Source organism: Martes martes, assembly GCF_963455335.1.
Source record: "Martes martes genome assembly, chromosome: 14".
Lineage (NCBI taxonomy): Eukaryota > Metazoa > Chordata > Mammalia > Carnivora > Mustelidae > Martes > Martes martes.
The window spans coordinates 24,353,806-24,381,466 of NC_137902.1; the positions used below are offsets into that span (position 1 = coordinate 24,353,806).

The 27,661-nt window shown below is 41.4% G+C and overlaps 1 protein-coding gene across 1 annotated transcript in view; it reads right to left on the minus strand.

The window, feature by feature from the left end:
* Positions 1-639: 639 nt before the first annotated feature.
* CFAP58 (cilia and flagella associated protein 58) overlaps positions 640-27,661 on the minus strand; it is a gene marked incomplete at its 3' end in the record, with an annotated part of 110,578 nt that continues 83,556 nt past the window's right edge. Inside the window, exons 19-21 of the mRNA XM_080823202.1 lie at positions 7,132-7,251; positions 4,679-4,812; positions 640-751 (exon numbers count right to left, since the gene is read on the minus strand). Coding sequence (XP_080679328.1) covers positions 640-751; positions 4,679-4,812; positions 7,132-7,251 — 366 coding nt within the window. The remainder of the gene's footprint in view (positions 752-4,678; positions 4,813-7,131; positions 7,252-27,661) is intronic.

The following is a 27,661-nucleotide window of genomic DNA, read 5'->3' on the forward strand; positions in this document are numbered from 1 at the left end:
TACTCTACCAAAGCAAAGACCAAAATCTCTACAAAGGTTCTTTTTTATTTTTTATGATGAAGTATTTATTAGTATGTCTCTTTGGAATAGATTTTCATACCCCAGGCCTGAAAAGAAATTCCACATAGAAATCATTCTCAAAACACGTTTTAAATATTTGAGAGTTTGTCCTTTTTTTTCTCACCTCATGCCATGACTTGTTAATGAGGAATAATTAAGATAGATTCTTATTAATAAGAAACACACTGCATTTTGAAAATATTTTTAAATGTAAAACCTATACACCAATGTTTAGAATAAAGAAATTCAGATCCAAAATTTCCATCTCTACTGAGTGCTTGGCAATGCGGTGCCTTTCAAATCAATCAGTGTGGTAGTCACAAAAGATTGGCTTTTTGCAATGCGTCAGCTTAACTGAATGATATAATTACAGTCTGTTAATAGCCATGAGGACCAAGTAGAATGTCATCACTCTAATATGGACATGACGATGATAGTTTTGCATTTCTTTTTATCCTGGAATTTGAGCACTGATTTCTCTAAATATTTGGGATCCAAGGGATTGGAAAGAGATTCCTCCAAAATGTTCCAAAGCAAATGTCATGAGCTGTTCAAATGCACCCAGCCAGGAACTTCAGGCTAGGATGTCACTTGGGATGGTCTCTTGAGGGGAAATCCACCCCCAGTAAAGCGAGGGCCAGTTGGCTTGGCCATTGAGAAGGTGTTATCCATGGGCACTCTGTCCTTATTTCTGCAAGACAGGAAGGAAAAGTTAACTTCCTTAGCATCTTCTTCTTCCTTTAAGTTTGGTGTTCTTTAAGTTCCTAGGTGAATTAGCCACTGAAAACTGCTTTGATTAGAGCTTTCAGTTTTAGACAAGGTGATTGTTTAAATCTAATTAGGTGTTCACTGATAACACACAGAATTAGGGAAAGACACAGTTAAAGGTGCCCTCCTAATGTTGATCTAAATGTGGACATAAGACCTCATTATAACTCAATCACTCAGTCACTATGGACTTGAGACTCCTGACTTATAACATCATCCTGTTTTATAAAACATTTGTTTAGCTCCAAAATCAGTCAGAAGATTCTTTCTCTCGGCTCAGTTATAATGACTAATTCATCATTTATCAGCTTCTATATCCCAAAGTTTCAGTAGAAACTTATAAATATTTACCACAGACAGAGGTATCTTCATCAAACCTGGATATTTATGAAATACAAATTTTCCTGTAACTTTAGACAAGCAGCAGTTATTATTAGAAATAGTTTAAGATACAAGAAAATCTAAGAAAGATAAATAAGATAGCACCTTCAGCAATAGATAAAGGAAAATCTACAATATATCTCCTTAAAATACACACACGTACATATACGCACACATTCACACACATACACATTCAGGTCTCCTGCACGGGTAGCTTAAATTACACAAATTCCTTATTGTGTATTTAAGGGTCTTACAGAAAACATCTTTGGAATCCCTTTTTAAAAATAAAAATTAAGCTAACCGCTAAGATCAAACCCAAGTTAGACTTGACAACTAGAAGTGATTTACCTTAGGGGGTGAGAATTCCACCTTTGGGGAAAGAATCTGACTAGTTCTGCAAACTCAAGACCAGTCTGGGGGTCTGGGACAGGGGAGTGAGAGGCAGGTGGGTGAGGGTGCAGATCAGGACGGAAACATGATGAAAAGGGTGTTTGAGAAAAGTGAAAGAAGGCATAAAGGCAAAAATGGTACGAGTTGCTATTTTATAAAGAGCAAGTATAGGGAAATCATCCACAGAGACTACTCTAAATTATTCCATTTGGAAAGAACCTGTAGAGGATTGGCTAATCAATCCAGCAGTCTCTTAGCAGGACTGATTTCATTATTATGTTAAAAAAAAAAATCATCCTCCATAAGTAGGACAAAAGCTTTAGCCTTGAGTGGATCCGGTAAAGAGGATTCTTTCTAGTACTTGGCAACCCGCACACCTGATGGCTGGTGGATGCAGGCAGCCCACTCCCCCATCCTTCTCTTGCCTTCAGTAATGTAACTTTCCCTCTCTGCAGGAACTTCAGCTTACCAACACTGGCTTGGCCGAAGGTGACTCATGGGAATGATACCTCCCTTCCATCACCTTTGTAATATATTCGTAGACCATCACAGTGGATCCCTTCAGCCTCCTCCCTTCCAGTCCACACCCTCTCTGCACCCCTGTTCTTGCCTCAGCATACTTTCCTTCAGCACCTTAATCCCTTTGCTCTTCTCCTGTGAACCCCTCTCTCTGTCTACCTTCAGTGTATAGATCCCCACCAAAATGGAACCGCCCATGACATCCTCACCAGGTCAGAGTGGCTACAGTTATGAGCATTTTAGGGCAAGAAGAGGACCGGTAAAAGCAAGGATTCTAGAGCTGTACTACCCAATAGAACTTTCCACGATGGCGGCAAAGCTCTCTATCTAGAGACCAGTGCTGTGCCCTCTACTTCCATGTGGCTATTTAAGCAGTTGAAATGTGACTAGTGCACCTAAGAAACTGAATTTTTAATTTGACTTAGCTATAATCCATTTTAATTTAAGCATCCACAAGTGGCCTACTGGCCCTTTTAGTGGATGCACCACTGGGAGGGGCTGAGCCAACAGAAGGGCATTTCTGTTGGCTCCACAGGCTTCTCTGTCCAGGAAACTGTGTGTAGGGTGTCCGGGAGGGGGATCAATAAGGTCAACAGGCCAAACTCCAGGACCAAGGTGGGGAAGTTAGTCAGCTCTAGAAAATTAACTAACTGTTTAGCTAAGCCAGTTGTTTATAACTGTGTAAACTAGACTGATGCTCTCCAAAATGGTTGCATGTACTCTATAAATGACTAAGCTGACCCACTGGGAAGTGCAAAGAAGATATTTAAGATTCTATTCATATTTTGTCTTTCAAAAATGAAAAAAACCTCACTTTACTAAGAGTGACAATAGTATTTTGCATGCAATGTAGGCAAGTCAAAATATGTTAGAGGTGGAAAACTATTCTAAAATAAAATTTCAGGGCGCCCGGGTGGCTCAGTGGGTTAAGGCTTCTGCCTTCGGCTCGGGTCATGGTCCCAACGTCCTGGGATCGAGCCTCGCATGGGGCTCTCCACTCAGTGGGGAGCCTGCTTCCTCCTCTCTCTCTGCCTGCCTCTCTGCCTACTTGTGATCTCTGTCTGACAAATAAAGAAATAAATCTTTTTTCACTTGATCTTAGCCAAAAGGCCGAGAAGCGAAGAAATAAATCTTTTTTAAAAATAAAAAATAAAATAAAAATTTCATTTTAATACCTGAAACAAATATGTATTTAATATGCATGCATATACATGGGCAGCTACAAGTTCAAAAGTGTTTTACTGATAAGAGACTACAATCAAAATGCTTGAAAGCCATTGAACTGGACACATGCCTCATGCTGGAACCAGCCATCGGCATGAACACGCTGTCCTAAGAGAAAACCACCGTGTTTCCACCCATCGTGCACTGATTCACACCATTAATATCAGTGGTTCTCCAGCTTCTGTGAGGAGTGACTCAACTACAAATTCTTCCAGAGCCCGCAGAATCCAAAAATCTGGTAATGGGGCCTGGAGACCTGCATGTTCACCCAATCCCACCAATGGTTCTGAACCAGATGATTGCCAGTCCCGTACATCAAGACAGACCCACTGAAATCAGCTTTAATTTTTGGCAGGATTTGACTCGACCAAGAAGCTGCCCTCTGGATGTGGAATAGGGGAATATTCTGGTTTACAAGGAGGGCAAATTTTTCCTGGCAAATCAATTTGCATCCCGTTATTTTATTGTTGTTGTTTGCCCCTCACGAATCACAGGCAGATGCCCCTCTTTCACCAGGTCCCTGCAATGCCCAAGTGGAAAAAACACCCAACTTGACTCAAACCCCCAATGTGAGCCACTACAGAACCAACTGGATGAGATGGGTAATGCCTCACAGCCAAGCCGAGGTTCGAACCCATTGACTCACTGGGGTCCACTCTCTCACCCTAGCATTAGGCAAATGATGATATCCGAGCGGAGAGACATTTGTCGTTCCACATGTAGGCATCCTGAAACCCAAAATGTGAACCTGGAGAGTAAGGGCTCACGTCATGCCCCTGGCAGATGCTGAAGCTAGTACTAGACATAAAGATGGTTCAGAGACAGATTATCTAAAACATAGGTAAGAATGACCCGCGAGTTACTCATCACAGCTGCGGTCTTGGAAAGAACAGCTTTCCCACCCTCCACTCCTTAGCGAAATTACCTATGTTTGTAAATGTGGATGTGCTTTCAAGCCTGATTGTGAATCTCAGTTGCAAACTGTTATGACATGATTATCTCTAAGCCATGAGAACAGCATGGGGGAGGTATGGCAGGGGTGGGGGCTGGTGGGGGGAGAATCCCACTATGCTTCCTCTGCTCCATATGAGGTCCACCAATGAGCAGATATTAATGGATCCCTGCTTGGGTCCTAAGGAGAGGCCTTTATATCAGATGAGACATGCATCTTGCTCTGACACAAACCAGTGGGGATGTGTAAAATGTCATTTGTTCACCCTGTGCCTCAGTTTACCCCCATGGATTCCATGACTCCGTGACTGTCTGCCAATTATCTTCTTATCAGCAGATAATAGGCACAACATGATTAGAAGAACATTTGACTAATTCTTACTTCTGAATGTATTCTTTACGTTTCTGGGCTAGGTATTTCTTCTTCAAGTTCATCAGTTCATTGGTAAGTTTCTCGATCTCGTATTTATATTCTTGGCTCTGTGATTCATACATATTCAGCTCTGAAGACAAAACCTAACATGACAAATAAAGCAACATTAGCAGAAGAGACACAGTGAAACGGTACCCTTTCCTGAAAATTTTTTTCTCATCTGCTGCCATTTACCTCCATGGGGTGAGTGATACAAAACCCTGCCCAAGTTTAACAGCTAATCTGCTGCTTGCTTTTGCCAGTTCTCAAGGTCTCATCTAGGTAAAAATCTGACTGAGGTCTGCAGACTCCTAACCCAGGGACAAATGTGGTGAACCCTCTGCTTGGAAGAACTCTTGGGCCACATTCAAGCAGGCTCACCCACGAATGGAGTAATGGGTTTCAGGTATATTGTGAGCAGAGACAGAAAAACACACAGGCATACAGTATCAAACTGCACTTAAAGCCTTTTTAAAGAGCCTTTAGGGAAGTCATCACTAGGGAGAGTGATTCATTTGAGGATTATGGTTAAAAATTATTCTGGAATCATCCTGCCATCACCACCACCAAGTAGGCCTTCAGTTTATGTGTTTTCCTAGGTTGCTGTTCTGCTAATGTCCATCACCTCTTCGCCGTTCTCTTTGGGACTCTTCACGGGCTCGCTCTTTCTCCCAGCACCACAATGCTTCCCTCTGAGAAGCAGGGAGCTGACATGCGCATGGCAGAGTCTTAAGCCTGTGTGAGAGGAGCCCTGATCAGCTGCCTCTTCCACTCTGGTGTCCCATAGATGCTCTTGGTCTCAGCCAAGCAAGAAGAGTGGGCATTCTCTCATCTGAACAGGATGTGTAAAGCATGCCGAAGCAAGGAGTGCACCCCACAGAAACCAAAGGGAAGGAAAGAAGGTTACCATTCCAAGGGGCATGCAACAGAAAGATTCACTTTCCCTTTTGCTCACTGTTTTAAAAATTTGCACAAAAGGGACATCTCTGTCTTCTAGGTATTCATCTGCTTCTGAACGCGTCCCCTTCATCACTTTGAAAACGATTCTGACTATGCTATCATGAGCTAAAGAATAGGACCTACATGTTGAGAGAAAACCTGTCTTAATAGTTAAACAATTAGGAACAAAGGGTCTGTTTCCAAACAACGAATATCACATTTCCTAAAAGAGCCCAGATAATGAGGATAAACTGGCAGGCAGAGACGGGCTGAGACTACCACCTCTGAACCTCTTCCACCAGGGGTCACATTTCATCAGAGCAAAATTCTGGATCTCCTGAGTTAAAGGGTTAAAATGCCAAAAGCTCCAATGAGCTATACAATGCAATCCAACGCAGAATGTGGCTGACAGCAGTGTGAAGACAGACGTGTGCTTTTCTAATCTATACCCACTCCTGAGAAAATGAGCTTTTATTTTGTTGGGAATATATAATTGTTTAAAAGGATGAAAATAATCAAAAAGATTATGCCTCATGCAAAATTCGAACTACATCTCAGGATACTCTGGTGAAATCAACATTGAGGGATAAGTTGAAAATTAATGTTCTAATTACACGTCTGTTTCACCTGCCTTTTTTAAGTAGAAGGATGTGATTTTACAATGTCTTATTTGTGAAAGGATCAGAACTGTAGGAGCACAGCATCTATTACCCCAGGCCGAAAGGCAACGATTATTACCCTCGTTGTGCCGGTAAGTGCCAAAATTCAGCTGCCGTGTGCTACATTCCGTGTTTGCGTGTGTGTAAGACTTCCCTGACATGCCCAGAATACCTAAGGGCTCACTTAGGAGGTAGAGCTCCAGATACAATGGGAACACACTGTTTCCGAGAAAACTTTTAAAAGGCACGTGTAAGAATAAAACATTCCATCTCCCCAGTTGAGTTTCTGAAGTCACTTAGAAGGGAATTTATGCTAACAGAATTCTAAAGTGATTTTACTTTCCTTTCACAGTGACTGATTCCAGAGATGGTCATGAAGGAAGGCCCTGGGGGCTGGGGACTAACCTGTGCTTTGCAGGGGGAACGGAATAGCGCAAACCTACTTTGGCACAGTGGTCCGCTTCCGGGGGATGATGGTTTTAAAACATTTCCTCTCTTCCTACCCCCCATTCCAAGTGCCCTCACTCATTTTGAGATCATCCCCATATACCCCATCCCCCAAATTTCCATTCAGGTGCCATCATCCTCTCTCCAACTCTTCCCTTGCTCACCTCCCTCTTTCAGAAAACAGAGAATTGTGGGGTCTATTAGTCTAGCTGCAGGGGGGCAGCTCTGAGATGTGTCCTGCTCCTCCTGGGACTGGAATTCTAAAAAAGCCAACCTCTGTGGTGTGTGACATTTGGGAGCCCGACTCCTTGTACCGAGACAGTGGACGTGTCTGGGTCCCTCGTGTGTGGCCAGGAAAAGGCAGAGGCTCCCACTTACTTTCAGCTGCTTTGTCTTCTCCCGCAGCGTGTGGCGATAGATCTGTAGCTGCTCGGCGGCCTCGGGACCAGGCTGTCGAGCCAGGATGTGCTTCAGCTCCACATACAGTTTCTCCTTTTCCTGGCAGAGAGCAAAACCACAAAGGAGATAAACAGCCCCATCAAGTCAGGAAAAGTGCCTTTACAAGGATGGTCAGGAGAACTTGGGACCATCGTTAAGACACTTCAGAGTGCCACACTGATCACATTCACCGTAGATCTGATCGGGGTGTATCCAAACAACCCCGGTCAAGGGCTTAGGTTGGGCCAGCAAGGGTAATTCTCTCTCTACCTAAACTTAGGATCACATGACTGAGAGACGAGGGCACTGATGAAAGATTTGGACATGTGTGGTGGCCAGTAAAGGTAGGACATAGGGGAGTTTTCGCAAAAAAGTCATTTGAACTGTTGCTTGAAAAGTGAGTAGGAGTTTTCCCCAGAGTGAGGAAGGAAAGGTTTTGAGGCCAAGATTCAGAGTCATGGCAGGGGAGAAGTGATTCTAGTTCAGTAGGAGCACTGGACCAAAGGAGGGAGAAGTGGAGAGAAGAGGCTGGGCTCATAGGTAGGTTCTAGGCTGTGTGGTTTGGGAGGAAAGGATGAGCTGCACCCAGGTTTGTCTTCAGAGGAATAGCTCCAGCAGGAAGACAGAGAACAGAGTGAGGAGACTGCTCAGGGCACCAGGATAAGCAGAAGATGAAAACAGATGGACCTAAGGCAACTAGGATGGAAAAGAGGTAGATGTGAAGACGTTCCTGAGATAGAATCAGTGGGATTTGGTGAAAGATCAGACAAGGAAGGAAGGAAGGAGCAGGACCTAAAAGACTCCAAGGCTTCTAATATGGACACCTTGGGGGCTGAAGGGTGATGGTAATGGAGTCAGGGAGGCTAGGAAAGAAGGGGTGTGGGGAAGGGAGAAAGAACTGTTCCCACATTCTCTTCTGATTATCAGTGGAGTCTGGATATGTTGAGCTTGAGGTGCTGTGGGATATTGAGGAGTTAAAAATGAGGTCCCAGAGTTCAAACTAAAGAGCAAGTTGGAGGGACACCTGGGTGGCTCACTGGGTTAAAGCCTCTGCCTTCAGCTCAGGTCATGATCCCAGGGTCCTGGGATCGAGCCCCACATCAGGCTCTCTGCTCAGCAGGAAGCCTGCTTCCTCCTCTCTTTCTGCCTGCCTCTCTGCCTGCTTGTGAACTCTGTCTGTCAAATAAATAAATAAAATCTTTAAAAATATATATAAAGAGCAAGTTGGAACTGGTGGTGGGTCATGGCTAAAGCCATGAGAATGGCTCCTTCAACAAGGGATGGCCTTCAGGGTGGGCCAGAACAATGAGATCTTTGGGAGAGCCAACATACTGGGGAAGGGAAAGAAGAAAGACTGAGAGAAAAGGAACAAGGGAGAGTAACTGAATGCCCCCCCCCAACTAGGAAATGGCAGTGTTTACAAAGGGAAGCATGATTTGAGTGGTCAGTGATATTCAATGGTCTAAGAGAAGAAACAGAAGGGGTACTGAAAATGGCCTTGGGGGAGGCCTTTTAGGATGATACCACTGCAGTAACATTGGGGGAGCGAAAGTCACAGAGGCTAGAGAACAAATCAGAAGTAGGAAGTAAAGAAAGCAAGTCATTTAAGAAATATGACATGGGAAGAACTGAGATCTGGAAGTAGTTTGAGAGAACAGGTAAAAAGCCAAGAAAACTAGGACGTGCACATTCGTAGAACTAAAAGAAAGGGCTTGCTAGGAACCCACAGCAAATAATAATTTCATAATTGAATTTAACCAACAAACAATATAGAATTCCCATTTGTACCCTAAAGTTTAATTGCTTGTAATGTGTTTTCAGATTCTTGAACTAGGGAAACTACATACAAGGGAAGATTTATTTCTTAGGCACCTCAGTTCTGGATTCCCATTTCTCTAAACTACAACAATTTGAACAAACATTGATAAAGACTAGTGTGTCTATTCATTTGTCTCTGTATGTATTTATTTCCTTAAGGTAATCATGTTAAAGAGAAAAAATAAGTAAAAGCCCTTTTAATAAATGACATGGCCAAGCAAATGGAAACTAATTTTTACCTAGAGCTAAGTATTCTTAGCATTGTCATCAAATAGTCTGTTTTTGACAGAGAACATGAGAATCATTTAAAAAAAAAATCAGTAGAAGAAAATTCATTAACTACTCATTGTCACCATTTGTTTTAGATTTTTCTTCCCTCTGGCCAAATTACAGAAATTTTATCACAAATAACATGACTCTACTTTCAAAAGAATCTATGTCACTTCAGAACTAGTTGGATGGATTAAGATTCTGGAGAAACATGTATCCAAAAACAATACTCACCATTTAAGAAATAATTCCAGAAACGACAAGGAAATCCAAAAGCCCGTGCAAAAGAAGGAAACTTGAACAAATAGAGTTACAAAGCGGTGGTTTTCCTTTGTTGTACAACACCTCCCGTCACACCTTACAACATAATCTTCCCAGTAAATGGATGTAGCAAGCAATGGGAAAGATGTCAGGAGGTGAGTTTATTTTCTATAGCCACTTAATGCCTGCTCTGTTGGAGAAATAACAGTTCTGACAAGGCTTCAAGATTCAATTTGGAGAGGGTAATAAATATATGGAGAAGCCCACAAAACCGTTTTGCCCATTTCTTTCAGCTCCCCTTCCTCTCTACCAGAATATGGGTAGACTCGAAAAGTAAAGAACCCCATAAAGACGAGGAGGAAGCAATCTGGTTTGGGATATAATAACGTCTTAAACTGAAAAGATCATCTTACTCCAAGAACCTTCGAATGTTTCCCAGGCGGAACACTTTTCAACTGCTCTTGGCAGGGAGGAAAGAGACACAGAGGAGAGAGGCTGGAAGAAGCAAATATTGCTACCTTGGCTCATAAGTGAGAATCCCAAGGTCAATGGCAATGAATGGTGTGTCCCAAAGTCCAAAATGTGACAAGTCAAAAACCCAGTCATGATATACGCGAGAATCACTTTTCCTATGCAACACCTCCTCTGGGGTTTGAAGACATGTTATAACCTTGAAAGAATTTGGAGGAAATCGTGCTACGTAATTCCTAAAGGCTACATGATACTATCAGTAGAATGGAGCCAGAAGGTAAAATCGGGTTGGCAGCCAGGGGATTACACGCAGAGGTAAGAGCATGACTCAGCTCCCAGCTCTCGGGACCTAGGCCTGCTGAATGGGCTTCACCCACCCCCTCTAACAGGACATGTGGTCTCTACCGACAGTGAATGAGGCCACCAATTAGCCCATCTTGCCCTGTCTCCACTTCCTGTTTTTTTTTTTTTTCCCAAGGCTGTAAAAGGAATCAAAATGGATTTATTCTAAAGAAGAACTGAGTGACTGAACAGTGAGGACCCATAAGTGTGGAGAAAGTGAAGAAGCTGAGTGAATTACTATTAAAACTATTGCAGTATTCAAAGTCAAAAAGTTCTAAGAGTTAAACCACTCAGGAAGCGATGCATGTGTATTCACGATTCACGGTGGGTTGAGAGAACACCAAATGAAACTTCAGGGACTGAGACAGTAGGAATGGGGAGAGCAGAGGGAAAAGGAGTGGGGGGTAGTGGCTGAAATGCATTACCAGGCTTCAGTGTGCATGAATTCTGGTCTGTGTTTACAATAGAAAACCTAACTGATAAAACCAAAGTGAAGGCCGGTCAGCATTAACATTCTAGCTGTGTGTATCATACAGATTTGTATTTTGGGAGAGCGTTCTGGTAATTTAGATAAATATGGAGTGTTTGATGGATTGAAGGTCTTAAGTACGATTGTTTTCCAATTTATTTCTCTCCTAACCCTCTACAAGGGCCAACCAAGCTCTTCAAACATTGTGCAATGGTGTGTATAATAACCCCATTTAGAGACAAAGCGTGCAATTCTATTATAAAGAGAATCTATCTTATGCAACAGAGAGACTCATTAGGCTGTCCGGTGTACATTGTCTCCATAAGCCAGCAGTGGCAGAACCAGCTGCCTTGTAATACATATCCTGTCCTTCTTCGTTAAGCTGCATTCATTTCTTTTTAAACCAAGTCAATTAATTTGTCACTGGGTTAGAAGCACCATATGTCAATGAAACATTGTAAGAAAATCATGAATAGTTTATTACTTCCCCACCAACAAAAGATTGCATCTTCAGGTTAACATTTCTTTATTTATTCAGAGTTTGTTCTTAATGCACATCAATATTACTTCATACCATGCCTCACTCTCTAAATTATTTTGTGAACAGCTATACTGGAAAAAACTAGACTCTTCACATCAGGAGACTAGCTCTCACTTTGGCTGAGCACGACTTGCAAGCATAAAACTTATTATGTCCATCCTCGAAATGATGCTCCCTGGCTAGACATCCTATCCTCTCAGTTGGACAGACTGTCAGACATGGTTATGGATCCTTTTGCTGCAAGAGTCTCCAAGTTATTCTGGATAAGAGCACGGCTCATTATTAACACCGGCTGAGTAGAGTGGTATGAAATTAATTACAGTATTAGCTTCAAATAATGCTGTCATTACACGGTGACAATCTGTAACCCCAGATTGGAAACTCCAGACACGAAGTCACTTAGACCTTCAGGTGTTTGTATTTTATCTGACAATAAATTAAAAGTCTACATTCTGAACAGTCTATGCAAATAGGAGTCAGTGCTATTCTGGGTACAATATGGAGGAAGAAACGGAGTTGCTCTCAGAACTCCTTTCCCCACCGAGTTACAATTTTATATTCACTGTCTGTTTATATTCCCTGTCTTTACCTCTGCATCTTCAACTGAAAACAGAAGGTAGTTCACATTCAACGTGCACCTTAACACCTCTTCTTCCTCAGCTCGCCTACTTGAGGCAATAACTGACTAAGAGGAACTAATATATTCTGTTTTAATCTGAATCTGTGCTTGGCAAATGCCAGTGCATTGATTCTGTTCACCCCGGATTCATCAATTTGCTTGGGCAAGCGTTGCAAATAATGGCTTCACCCTGGGAACCAGCTAATTCATGTGAATCAGGCAGCTTGGCTCCTGATCCAAAGTCACATGCTTTTCTATACCCCCCAGGGTGAAAGCCACGCACTGAGATGCTTGGATACGATATACTCCAAAGAAAAAGACACCACCTTATCTTCACTCTAGCTCATCTGATGGGTTCAAGATGAAGTTGGTTTAAAAAAAAAAAAAAAGAAAAAGAAAATCCCCCAATCATTACCTCTGGGAGAGCCAACTTCCCAGAATACACAGAAAATCTTTTTTTTTTTTTTCCCAAAATAGCAAGATGTCATTTATATTACTTCAGTATTTATTCCTTATGAATCCATTCTTTCCAGTTGCATTATGAGCCTTTAAAGTCAGAATTATGCTGGATCTTTCTGTGTGTCCCTCATACCTGCTACTGTGTTCTACTCATTCTAGATGCTCGATAATTTTGTTGCTTGCGATTATATTGTCAGCAAACTATGCCCATCATATCTCAGTAATGCACATCAGCAGAGGTGAGATATGCATATGTTGAGAACTTTCACTCTAATTAGATCACTGTAACAACTCCCGGTTAGCAGAGCTTATATAATTCACCCTAATGAGACAGTTGCTCCTATAAATCATATATCTTTGCGTGAAACTTTTGCATCATGCATATTTTGTCGAACTCATGCAAACACTTGATATACAACCTTGATCTCTTAGTAAAATGTTGATAGCGGTTTCTGATAGGGCAAGTGGTTTCAAATGCCCTTTTTAATTCATAAGACTAGCAAATGTCTTCACATTAATTGGCTCTGAAAGCTCTGCTTACATGTGCGTGTGCGTACGGACACATGAAAATGCAAGCTTAACTCCTAAATTAAACGTGTGCACTTTTTAAACAGCTTCCTTATACACAAGAATTCTAATAGCACACATAACTCTTTTCTATAATTAAAAAAAATGCATTACATTTTTTCCTGCTTGCTTGATTTTAGTTTCCTTTCCACCTTCCCACCCCCACTCATAATCCTTAACAAAAGACTAAAGCCAAATTTAAAATTTTTAAACAAAACTGCTTCCTTCTTTATATGAAGGCAACTACAGAGCACTGCCCAATTTATCTAGAAATGACTCTTTTCGTTAGTAGGAAAATAAATTAGAAACCCTGTAAACATATTACATTTCTATCTAGCTTTAGGAAAGGGAATATAATGGCTGATACCTTGGGGCTTTCTTGTTTATTAGCTTTATAACGAAAATGTCAGCTAACCTGAACTCTGGACCTATCTTGTTTATGATGTCATGAAGTGGTAAAGCCCCCTAGAGAGGCTGAGAGATGCAGGATTGGGGGATGAAACAGAATTACACAGCTGAGTTCCTCATGAGCAGGAAACTGCTTGGTTACACAGTGGTTCTTGGCTCTAGATGTAGATGATTAAGTGTTTTATGAGGCATAGGAGAAATCTGCACACACTAACCTTCACCATTTTTGTAATAATAGGAAAAATGTTTCTGGTACTTTCTGATATAAACAACACAAAATTTCTTGAGAGATCTCTTTGCAACGGGTTTTGTCCTGCAATGCAAATAGATGTTTGTGAAGTCCTGGACAGGGTATATAATTGCCTAGATCGGCCTGAACTTCATTACCAAGACTGCTGGCTGGTTTTACCCTTGCACCTTACCTCCCAACGTAACCTATGTGAAGAATTTGCACAAAAGTTATGATGGTGTTGGCTTTATAAAAACCTATAATGAAACAGGTCTAGAAAAATTCAAGTCCACTAAGTTCTTCTTTAGTGCCAGTATGACACATACGATTGTGCTAGTTTAACACAAAGATAAATAAGGTTCAGACTTCAAGGAGCTCGCTTTTCAGCAGAAGGAAGACAAATAACTAAGTCATAAAATAAGACAGAGTATTGCCAGGTCCCCAAAGAGGTGCTAGGGGTAGTGTGCAGTGTGTGGGTAGGTCTAGAAGGAGAGATGATATTCATCTGGTGGACTGCAGAGAGGGAAATATTTCAGATGGATCTCAGTGGGAATAGTAGTCATAGCCATAATATTTGTATTCATGAATCAGAGAAGGGCCTCACTACCAAAGGACAAATTGAATAGACAAAGCCACTTGAAGTCAATCCACTGAAAATGGGATCAATTTTCATAATAAACAGTACAGAAAAAAGTTTGAGATTTTTTTCCTTGAAAAACGGATCCAAAGTTCATTTTAAGAGTTTAATTTTTTTGAGTATTTTATCTTATAATTTTAAAATTTGCATTTTAATTGTAATAATGTATGATTACTGGATCAAGTAAAATCATTGGGTTTGGGGGGCATCTAGCTCTCTCCTTTGGAAGAACACCCAATTCTTGATCTCAGAGCCATGAATTTAAGCCCCACACTGGATGTAGAGATTACTTAATAAATAAACTTTGAAAGTTATTGGGTTTTTTAAAAAGATTTATTTATTTATTTGAAGCACAGGGGAAAGGGGCAGAGGGAGAGATAAAGAATTCCAAGCTGACTTTGCACTGAGCATGGAGTCAAGCACAGGGCTTGATCTCACAACCCTGATATCACAATCTGAGCCAAAACCAAGAATTAGACGCTTAACCAACTGTGCCACCGAGGCACCCCACAGGTTATTTTACATGGCTGACAATATTATGGTGCAATTTGACTTCTTTCATATATCTGACTTCTGTGGTACAGCAGTTTTTAAATTTTTTATTGTGTAACAACCATACAAAAGAATATATAGCATAAATAACTATAAAACGTAATAATAAAATGAATGCTCATGGTAAGTCCATCACCCATATTATGAAATAGATCATCATCAATACCTAGCATCTGTGCATTCCCTTCTCCATCTCATCCCTGTGCCTACACAACTGCCACCATCAGCCAAGGGAAGCACCATCTGAATCCTGCGGTTGTCATTTCCTAACTTTTTCCATACAGCTTGAACATACATCTATTATTTAATTTTACTTTGCTTTGAGCTTTATAAAAATAAGCATACCTAGTTTCTGTGACTTGCTTGTTATACTCAACATAATTCATAATAAAAGATTTATTAATGTTGTTGTGTGCTTCTGTGCATGTATTTTGTCTGATACTCTGTTGGGTGAAAATTCCACAATTTACCCATTCTCCTGTCCATGGACATTTGGGTTGTTTCCAGGGTTTTGTTTTTATCAACAACATTGCCATGAACATTCTCATGCATGTTCCCTAGTCCCCAGTTTTAAGTCTTCCCACCATGTAGACCAAGGGGTGAGATTGCTGCATCTTAAAGAATATAAATGTTCAACTTTGAAAGAGAACGTTAAATGATTTTCCAAAGTGCTATCCAAAAATCCCCTCTGATCTGCATCTTTGCTATTTTTTTTTAGTGTCACCAGGCAACCCTAAGCAAAGGATGTAACTAAAGCCATACCTAGCGTCTTATCCACTGAAATTATGACATATTGTATATTAAGCTGCCAAATGGGTGGTAATTTATAACAATGCAATAGATAACTAATAGAGACATTATAACTGTCGTTCCTCTAGAAATAGTAAGACAGTATCTCAGTGTGGACATATGCTTTATTTCCCTTCTTACAAAGTAAGGTTAAGCATTTTTATTTTCAAGTTTATTCATCATTTGTGTTTCCTCTTCTGAGAAATGCCTGTTTCACGCGCATTATTTTCCTATTTTCTACCGTTGATTTTTTTCTTACTGATTTATAATTCTTCATATATTCTGGATTAAGACATATAAAATTTGTGCCTTACCTTCTTTATGACTCCTTCTGAGGAGCAGACATTCGTAATGATAATGTAGTAAGATTTATCCATAATTTCTTTTATGGTTGATGCTTTTTGTATCTTAGTTAAGTACTCAGGCCAATTATTTTTAAAAGACTTCTGTTAGCAGAAATATTCAAAGCCTTCATTAATTTCTCCCAAATCCCCTCCTAATCCTTCGATAATTTACAACATCCTGTTTTGAGGTACCAACACTTAAAATTGTTTGACTTTTCTCTTTTCCTACCAGATGCTGATTTGCCATTGCCTTTGATATGATTCTAGAATTTTTCTAAAATGACTTGCGTTGACTTCAAGTGATCTGGCATCTTTTACAAAGCTTATAATTACTTTGCATTGTATTTGCATTTCTTGTTGGCTGATACTAACACTGGACAATCCTACTGAAAAAGAGAGACCAGTGATATCAAGATGGGCAGGAGTTAGTCACATGATGCTGATAGGGATGTCTGAGGATAGATAACAGTCATATAAATGGCAAGCCCTTCATAATATATTTATATTATGAATATTATGAAAATATTCACTTTCCTGCATGATCTCAGAATTTGGGTGAACTGGGCAGAAAATACTGGAAAAGAATTATAGAAGTCATCACAGCAGCTCTCACATATAAAGCAGGTACTATGGATGTGCCCAGCACCATGCCCAGCTCAAATGTGGCATTTCTTTTTTTTTTTTTTTCAAGATTTTATTTATTTATTTGAGAGTGAGAGTGAGAGAGAGCAAGCACTAGTGGGAGGGAGGGGCAGAGGAAGAGGAGGGAGGGGCTGAGCAGGGAGCCTATCATGGGGCTTAATCTCAGGACCCTGGGATCATGACCTGAGCCGAAGGCAGACACTTAACCAATTAACTCACCCAGGCACCCCCTGAAATGTGGCATTTCAATAACTCATCACAACAAACCTGAGAAATGATTGTTATTATCCCTATTTTCCAGATGAGAAAGTTGAGGTTTGGAAGCGTCAGTGACTTACCTAAATAAAGCAACTAGAAAGTGGCAGAACCAAGATTTGAACCTATATAAAATAGAACTTTTTTTTGTTTTTTGTTTTTTTAAGATTTTTTTTTTTTATTTGACAGAGATCACAAGTAGGCAGAGAGGCAGAGAGAGAGAGAGAGAGAGAGAGAGAGGGAAGCAGGCTCCCCGCCGAGCAGAGAGCCCGACGCGGGACTCGATCCCAGGACCCCGAGACCACGACCCGAGCCGAAGACAGCGGCCCAACCCACCGAGCCACCCAGGCCAGATTGAGATGAACATATATTATACCTATACGTGTGTATATATACACAGATCTATAGATATGTAAAATACATGTGTATATACGTATGCGTGTGTGTATATACCTCCATCCTCGTTCTTAAGCATCACTCACACTGCTTCCTGTAACAGGTGGAAAGTAAAAGAAGAGAAAAGTAAAAACAAAAGTATAAAGGTCAGGAGGTGAGAGCATAAAAGCAACCAGTAAGCCTACAGTAAGGAAAGTGGCAAGCAACTATCTTACTAGACTGGAAAAGAAGAATATATGTGTCTTGAATGATAGACAGATGAGTTTGTTTTCAACCCAATAGGCAGGAGGAAACCATGGTGGGTTTCTTGGTGAATAACATCTTAATAACATTAATATATTATCATATATTATATACATGTACTACTATAGTAATTTATAGGACACATGTAAAATAGAAGATTTTAAAGACTGAGATTAAAATGCACATATATGTAGAAGTTCTGATATTTTCTTCCAACACTCAGTGGATGGTCTTAGGTGCTCTACACTGGAGAGCACTGGTCTAACATATTAGAAGTGAGGATCTACATCAGAAGAGTGGGCAGGGGACAAAACACATAAGATTATAAATAGACGCAAGAGCATGGGGAGATGCAGTTTACTTGACTCAGCAACTGACCTGGCAGGAGGTGGAGTCAGAAGTGACACTGGCATTTCAAACCTCTGGGTGTCTGGACAAGGGGCCACACCATGAACAAGCATAGCCAAGCCAGGGAAGGAGGTGGCTTCAGGAAGCAGATGGAGAGCTCCTTACATGGAGGACATCCCTCTGACAAACATGTATTAAGGAAACTGAGGCTCAGCAAGGCTACGGAATTTATCCAAGACCGCATGCCTACAAGCTGCAGAGCCAGGATTCCAACCCACGCCGGTATGACTCCAAGCCTGGACCCGCACACTCTTGGCTTCTTCCAACCCATTACCAAGCACCCTGCCTCTACCATTCTCAGTCACCAGCCATACCAGAGGGACAGCCAAGGTAGAGAGGAATCAGGAGGGAATAGAGCAGCTGTGTAACTATACATCGACAATGACAGCTGCATAAAGAAAGGGCCTTACACAATCAAGTTATTAAAACGTGCAATGGGACCAATGAAAGGCAGCTGAGGGAAATCTTGCTGACTTGGAAAATTCTTTAGGGTAGTACATAGTTTCAAATAAGCCAAATTAAATTTTAAAACAAGAAATACTCTGATGGAATTACATACTCAAGTTGAAATAACTCCAAGTAATTTGGATTTTGTGATTAAATCCTAAAAAGCTTCCAAGTAGTCATAAGTTGTGACATCACAGAACGGGCTCAGAGCAGAGAGGGCTCTGTCCTGCTCTGCTCCTGTTTCCTGTGCATGCATCACACTAAGTCACTCTCCTTCCCTAATCCACCAGACTCTTTTTTTTTTTTTTAAAGATTTTATTTCCTTATTTGACAGACAGAGATCACAAGTAGGCAGAGAGGTAGGCAGAGAGAGAGAGGAAGGGAAGCAGGCTCCGTGCTGAGCAGGGAGCCCGATGCGGGGCTCGATCCCAGGACCCTGGGATCATGACCTGAGCTGAAGGCAGAGGTTTCAACCCACTGAGCCACCCAGGTGCCCCACCACCAGACTCTTTTAAGCCTCCTTGTCTTTGCACCGGCCACCCGTTCCTCCATAATGCCCTTCCCCGACTGCCAGCCCCAACCCTTGTCCAACACCTCTCAGCTTTTTTTTTTTTTTAAAGATTTTATTTATTTATTTGACAGGCAGAGATCACAAGCAGGCAGAGAGGCGGGCAGAGAGAGAGAGAGGAAGGGAAGCAGGCTCCCCGCTGAGCAGAGAGCCCGACGCGGGGCTCGATCCCAGGACCCTGGAATCATGACCTGAGCTGAAGGCAGAGGCTTTACCCCACTGAGCCACTCAGGCGCCCCCAACACCTCTCAGCTTTTACAATGCTGCTCAAAGTAACTTCCACTGGGGGAGACGGGCTTTTCCAATTTCCTCAAATTAACTATATCTTTAGTGTTACCACAGTCTTCTTAGGGATTTTAACCTTGGGTGGATTTAGTCACGGAGTAGTTCTCTCTTTCATGCAGAGGATATGTTCCAAGACCCCCAGGAGATGCCTGAAATTGCAGATAATACCAAACCCTATACATCCTATGTTTTTTCCCATCCGCGCCTAGCTGTGATAAAGTTGAGTTTATAAATTAGGTACAGAGATTAAAAACAAAAAAAAACAATGACAATGATATATGGTAATAAAAGTTATGTGGATGTGGTCTCTCTCAAAACATCTTATTGTGCTGATGTGAGATGAGACAAAGGGTGGTGAACGATGTAGGCATTGTGACGCAGCCTTAGGTTAACCTGACCTTCTTCCTACATGTCAGGAAGAGGCTCATTAGCTTCTAGACCCGGCCGACCACAGGTAACGGAAACCATGCAAAGTGAAATTGCAGATAAGGGGAAACTACTATACTCTTTAGTTGATGGTGCATTATCGTCACTCATTCCTCTTTAACTTTACATACAACATAAATACCACCACAATAAGCATGTCAGTGTGGCACAGTTACACGCAACTGAGTTATTTCTCTGGATTAACTCCTAATGTAGAATTTCTGAGTCACATTATTTATATATTTAATATACTTAATATATACTACCAAACTCTCGTCTAGAAATGTGACAACAATGCAGGGGCACCTGGATGGCTCAGTTGGTCGAACATTTGACTCTTGAGTTCAGCTCAGGTCATGATTTCAGGGTTGTGAGATCACGCCCTGCATCAGGCTCCACACTCAGCTTGGAGTCTACTTGTCCCTCTCCCTCTGACCTTCTCTCACACTCTCTCCCTCAAATAAATAAACAAACAAACAAACAAATAAATAAATCTTTTAAAAAAAGGAAATTAACATCAATGCAAACTCTGCCCACAGTATATATAGTGTATATACAGTGCCTATTGTCCCTACTAGGTATCATCGCTCTGTTTTTCATCTTTGCCAACTCCGTAGGCCAAAAAAAAGGGATAATTATTCTTTTAATTTTCATTCTTTTGATTACTAGTAATGTCAATCATGTCTTATATTTTTTTTTTAAGATTTTATTTATTTATTTGACAGACAGATCACAAGTAGGCAGAGAGGCAGGCAGAGAGAGAGGTGGGGAAGCAGACTCCCCGCTGACCAGAGAGCCCGGTGCGGGGCTCGATCCCAGGACCCTGGGATCATGACCTGAGCTGAAGGCAGAGGCTTTAACCCACTGAGCCACCCAGGCGCCCCTCATGTCTTATATGTTTATTAGCTATTTGTATTCCTTCCTTTGCGAATTGTTTGCTTATGACCCCTACCAGTTTTTTCATGGAGGTGATCATCTTTTTCAAATCAGTTTGCAAAAATTCTTTACATATTAAGGATACTAACCCTTTCTCCGTTATATTTATTGCAAATACTTTTTTTGCCTTTCCATTTTCAAAGTATTTTCTTCTGTGCTGAGGATGTTCTCGACTCTTTATGTAGACAACAAAACTCTCTCTCCTTTCCTTTGTGATTTCTGCCTTTGATATTATACTTAGAAAGCCTTTGCCCTTTCTCTAGATACATACCCTAGAGACATACTTATATGTATGTACAAGAGACTTCTACAGGAATGCCCACTGAAATACTTTTACAGTAGTGAAAGTTTGGGGGAAAATACCTAAATATCCATCACTTAAAATATAGGTAAATATAGTAGAAATATACAGTAGAGGGTGCCCCGTTGAGACTCAGTTGGTTTGAGCCTCTGCCTTCAGCTCAGGTCATGATCCCAGGTGCGAGGATGGAGCTCCATATTGAGCTCCCTGCTCAGCGGAGAGTCTGCTTCTCCCTCTCCCTCTGGCCTGCTCATGCTCTCTCTCTCTCACTCACCCACTCTCTCTCAAGCAAATAAAATCCTTAAAAAAAAGAGAGAGAATGAAATATACAATAGAATCATCCATAGTATCCATGTATATCTTCACAGATATTTCTCAAAATGTAATGTTGAGTGTGGAAAAAGAACAAAATTAATATGGATACTGTAACACCACTTGTGTAAATGTAAAGTACACCAAGTAATTCTCTACATTGTTTGTAGATGCATCAATTTGCAGTAAAAGTATAAAAATACACTGAAGGAATACACATCAAAATCCTGATAGTTGTTGCCCCTAGAAAAGGTAGGAAAGAAATAGGACTTCAAGGGGTCCACCTACACTGAAAGATCTACTCTATTTTTTAGTCTGAAACAAATGTAACAAAACATTAATATTCACCATTCTGGATGGGTGGCAGGTATATTCGTTGTATTACACTTCACTTTTCTGCATTCTGATTTTTCCCCAAAATGAAAAAGGGGAGATTTCCTCTACCCTTCAAGAATATATAGAAATTTATTCTTATTTTATTCTATAACTTTTGCAATATGTCATAAAATTTTGGGTATGGTATGAAGTAAAACTCTAAATGAATGAATGAGTGGATGAAAATGAGTGAGTGAATGAGCAAATAAATGAAAAGAAGAATGAACGAATCAATGAATGAATGATGCTTAATGACTAAGTAATTCTCTGTCACTTCTATGAGTGCCACCATTCAGATTACATAAACAGACTCAGCAAATCAGAGAGAATTTAGTAGCCAAGCTGATACTCAAGTAATCAGGGCCAAAAAGTAGATTTGCCCCAGTCAGTATGGTAGCCACCTGCCATATGTGGCTACCAAGTACTTGAAATGTGGATAGGCTGAATTGATATGAGCTCTAAGTGTAAAATACATGCCAGATATGATCGACTTAGTACAAAAGAAGAATCTAAAATGGCACATTAATAACTTAAAATCCATTTCATGTGAAAATAATAATTATTTTGGATAAGTTAGGTTCAACAATATATATTATCAAAGTTAATTTCACCTGACTCCTTTTATCTTGTTACTGTGACAACTAGAGAATTTGCAATTACAGACATGGATTTTTATTTATTTTTTACTGGATAACACTAAAATAGAGCAACAATGTTGCTTTAGATCTAAAATTGCAGAAGAAAAAAACATGCCCAGTTTTCACATATGCCTAATCTGAATGCAAACCAGCCACCTCTTTATATAAATAATGGTATGAAACTAGATGAAAAAGTATGAGGTCATTACGCTGCACAGCCGACAACTTGGAAAATTAGACCTTACACAAATTGTTCCATAAAGCACTTAATAAAATTTTAGGGAAGTGGAGAAATTTCTATTAAGTTCTATAATACAAAATAGGCTCATTTCCAAAAAGTAAACCATAAGGCGAGAAGGTGACGTGACATATACCAACCAGAAAGAAATGACATTCTGTTGTCCGTCTCCTAATGTTTTTGCTGCCCCACGGACCACCACAGAATCAGCTCGTATAACTCAGTGGTCCTGGGGTTACTTTCTTTTTAACACAGTCTCCTTGTGTCTAGACAGTGATGATTCTAGTATAGCCGTATTGACACTAGGTCCAGGTGTGGACCAGTCACGGAGAAGTATCTTGGTCAAAGAAAGCTACCAAAAAGTAATTTCAGACTAGCTTTAGTACTTCATTGGCATCAAAGACTGTAAAGGGGGTATATTATCCACATGGGTACTTAAACCCCTCCTCTCCCATAACCTGCAGCTGCTCTCACATCCTCAACTCCAAAATTCCTAGGGAAACTTCTTTCCTGAGCTGCCCACCTAGTCCTTCCTGCATTGTTGTCACAACTGTGTATCTCAAAAGCCAGGAGAACTGTTCTGATAAGGGCAGACCCCTCCCCCGAGTGGGGAAGTGGGGTTGCCTGTAAGAGACCACGAAGCCAGAAGCATCTCTAGCAGACAGAATTGGCAAAAGCTGCAATAAAAACAACAGCAACAACAACAACAACAAAACACTTTCACATTTGGTGTCCTGTCCCAACCAGCCAAAGCCAGGAATTCAAAGTCTATGTGTAGGTGAAGGTTCAACACGGGGAGAGCAACTGATTAAAAGATCAGATTTTATAAAACAAAAGTGGGGGTGGGGTGAGCAGAGGTACAAAAATGTACCTTGAGTAGAGTTTTACTGAGGAGTAATTCAAGTGGGATCAGGCCCTGCAGCATGGAAAGATTTCACGAGTCAGAGAACGCCAGTAATAGTCTACATTAAAGAGGAATTAAGTCTTCTTCAAATAGCTGCCATTTGGAGACATACTGATTTTCAGACATGACACTTACAAAGGGACTGTAAATAAAGAGAATATTTTTTTTCTAAATTTGGGAGATAGAGTCAGATTTAGTACAAAAGGCCCTGGGGTTTTTTGTTTATTTAGTGTGGTTGTGGTTTTTTGTTTGGCTTTTAACTGACTGAAATAGGATACCTGAAATTCCATAACCAATTTACTTTGAATGCCGCTAATTCCAGAGCTGGCTTTAAAATGCCCTAAGCCGGTGTTGCTTAGGGCAACACCTCTCTGAATGCAGGCTACTAGCCCGCCATTTCTCTCCCTCTTTTACCCTGCCCTGGGACCTGCAATCACTCAACCCTCCCAAACGGCTCGGCGTATTAGCTTCCTCCTGGCTTTATGGTTCTGCTTCCCTCTCCTCTACCCTAGAGTCAAATACTCCTGAGTGCCTTCCACAACACTTTCAGCCCTCCTCCCCGACCTTCTGTTACACCCGCTAGGCACATTCCTGGTGCTGCCTCTCTTCTGCTGACCACTCCTCAGCTCCCGGGCCACCCAGCAGTGCTACATTGCTGGAGGGCAACGCAGAAGGTACTGAGCGGGGCCATTTCAAGTTCAAGTTAGGCACATTGACTTGGTCCTTCTTTCCTCACAGAAGTTCTCATTTTCTTTTCTGTGAACACCCAGATATCATCTGCTCAGCAGCTTCTTCAGACCTGTCTCCTCTGGACCCTGGGTTCACAGTGGTCACCCTCACTCTCACCAGATGACCTGATCTGAACACAGAAGGGATCTTAAGAGACCCCAATCAACCTCACAAGACACCAGTGCTACATAAGTTCTCTCTCCCTTCCTGTCCATACCCAGTGAAGAGCTGGAGGCCTTCATCTTCCTTCCTGGTATGTGCACAGGAATAACATAGGTAGGCATCCACCCACACGCAGAAATCCACACACACGCAAACACACATGCCCACCTTGAATCTCCTCCTCTCCTCTGTGCCCCTGTACTCATGCCCGCCATCGCCTGACATCGACATGAACTTCACCCTGTCTTTAAAATGTTTACCAAGGGGGCGCCTGGGTGGCTCAGTGGGTTAAAGCCTCTGCCTTTGGCTCAGGTCATGATCCCAGGGTCCTGGGATCAAGCCCCGCATCAGGCTCTCTGCTCAGCAGGGAGCCTGCTTCCTCCTCTTTCTCTGCCTGCCTCTCTGCCTACTTGTGATCTCTGTCTGTCAAATAAATACATAAAATGTTTACCAAGGATTGGAAGAGCACATATCACTCCATTACACTAGAGGAGTGGGGCTGCAACAAAAAAGAACAGAAGTCTTGCCTTCTTTATTCTATGTTTCTCGATACCTTGTATCTTTTAGAACAAAAAAAAGTATTTAAATTATACATGTTTAGTGTTTTTCCTCTGGTCTTTCAGAGCTACATATCTTACACCAGTAACCTAAGTCTACTGCCCCGGCTCTCTCACCATCTCTTCCCTTTGAGGCCCCAGCAGTCAGGTTTCACGCCCAACAACCTCCCAGAACTGGACCCTCAAAGGGCACCAGTGAGTGACTTCCTTATGGCCGCATCCCTCCCTGAGTTATAACTTTCTTGGCAGATGCCAACAGTGATAACCTACACCCTCTTTGAAATTCTCTCCTTTCTTGGTCTCTGTGAGACTGCGCTCAGTTCTGTTGCAAAATTGGACACATTTCACTGAAAGACCCTGCAAACAGCCAAACAAGCCTCTTTTTCTTCTAAAGTTGAGGGAAGTGACAGGCACTGCAGAAAGGGGAGCCTCTAAACGTGTGTATGTGTGTTTGCTTACAAAATGTCATACTCTAAAGAACACACTAGCAGCCACCCCTCCCCACTGTCCTCACTTTGGGGAAAATCCAAAGATGAGAAGGTCACCCTAAAGGTCACCCATAACCCTCAGAGTTTCCAAGGGGATTTCTTGCCAGCCATCTTCTACATACACCCCCACCACATGGGCCACAGGGCTGGGTCCTCCCTTCCTGAGCTGATTGGTTCAGCCTCTCTCCACCCCACCTCTGTCTCTTAACTCTCTCTTGTGAGGAGAGAGCAAAAACCATTTCCTACCTGAAAAGGATTTTTTTAAAGATTTATTTACTTATTTGAAAGAAGGAGAGTGGGGGATGGGGCAGAGGGAGAGAGAGAATCTCCAGCAGACTCCCTGCTGAGCACAGAGCCAGAATCAACTCAGGGCTCAATCCCATGACCCCGAGATCATGACCTGAGCTCAATCCAAGAGTCGGGCATTCAAGCCCACCCAGGCACCCCCTGAACAGGATTTTCAAAAACGAAGAGGGGTTCAGTGCAGGGACAAAGCAAGGACAGACATTCTCTGGGGAATTTTATTTTTAGGAACAGAAAAGAATATCTGTGTGCGGAGACAATTAGACAAACATTTGAGTGCATGTTGGAAATCAGTGAATGTAAGCTTTAAATGAGCTGGTGTAGGTGGGAACCCTGTGCAAAATATAACATGCTAAACAAATGCTAGATGCTTCCATCATCATCCATCTCAGAGTTGTTGAAGACCAAATGAGACAATATATGTAAAATTGCTTTGTCAACTGGAAAAAGCATTTTTAAATTGTAATTATTATGTGATGTTTTACCTCAGGCTAGATTAAGAGTCAGACCATGGCAATATTGAAGAAAATTAAAATACCTGCTAATTTCTTTTAAATCCACATTCCTGGAGCTGTTTAAAAACTGCAAATTCTAATTAATTTCCATTTTCTCACCTCCTTTGAAATGAAGTGATCACAATAAACTTCAAACTCTATTAACAACAGAGTCAAAGTTCCTGGCGACTGTTAACTAGACCATGGACTTTGGAGTTGAGGCCTGAAAGTCGTCTTTTATGCTCTTTCCATTCTATTTTCTCCTGTGACTATTTCAGTTTTTTTCCATTTCAGTCTCCCTGGGCGTCATAACCTCATGGTTCCACTGCAGTAGCTTCTAGGCCTTTCATTCTGTCTCAGCCTCTATGATTTCCAACTCATCCTTCCTTCAGGTGCCCAATAACCCAACATCATTTTCATTATTCCAATTAATTTCTTAAAATAATTAATATTATAAACAAAGTGATGAGTCAGGAAATAAAAGCAAATGGAATACTGATTAGAAAGGAAGAGGAAAACCATTCCTTACTAGAGAAGACATGATTATATAACTAGAAACCCTAGAAAATTAACTGAGAAGCCACGAGATGGAATGGACTAGTTACAAATAAGTGGGTAAAAATCAATAGCTTTCCAACATGGCAGCAGTAATCGAGTGGAACACATAATGGTGGGAAGATTTCTCTTGCCCATATAATTGTCAATCCCTACCAGAGGTATAATCAGGATGAGTGAAACAGGATTAAAGGATTACTGATGTCTTCTGTTTTTCTGTGAGGCTGACTGTTTGCAGCCTTTGTGTGACAACGGTGTTCTTCCCTGTTTTGTTTTATTTCCATCTTCTGTTTAAGCTTCAAAGAATCTCCTGGTCCAAGTTTCAGCCTGGGCAACTCTGGGGCAGCGAGGGTATAGCAGGAGCAAGAGGGGTGGTGTGGTGTAGCTGCTGGGCCCCAAGTCAGTGGGTCACCGGCAGCCCCCTTGGAGTTATCACTGACCAATATGAAAACTGAAAACCACTTCTGACTCCTCTCCCTTGACCTTTGCAGACATTCAGTGGTCAAATTCTTTAAGTAGGTCTTTTTAAAGATCTCACTGATTTATTCCTTTCTCTTCACTGTCAATACCTGTCTCTTACCAATATACTCAGTAATTTGGGTCCAAATTACTACAGCCTCTTGGCTGCTCCTTCAGCCCAGTCCCTTGACCCTTTCAGTCTTTCCTCCCAGTCAAGTATACTGTGTTACTCCTCTGACTAGTTAATGTTCAGCAGAACACAGGCCTGGAAGACTAACAGAACTGGGCTAGAATACAGATTCACCTCTCACCAGAGTCTCCATGGGTCTGAGACCCACTTCTGCCACTGGTTAACTCTGTGACTTTGACCATATTACTTAATCTTTCTGAGCCTCAGTTTCCTCATTTTCAAAACTGGCCTAACACATAAATAATAAAAATTATTATGAGAATTAAAAATAATACATAACCTAGAGGATCCATCACAGGATTGGACACGTCATAATACAATAGACATTTAAAACCTACCACCCTCTGACACGGGAGCTGCGGTCATTACCACAATTAGTCCAT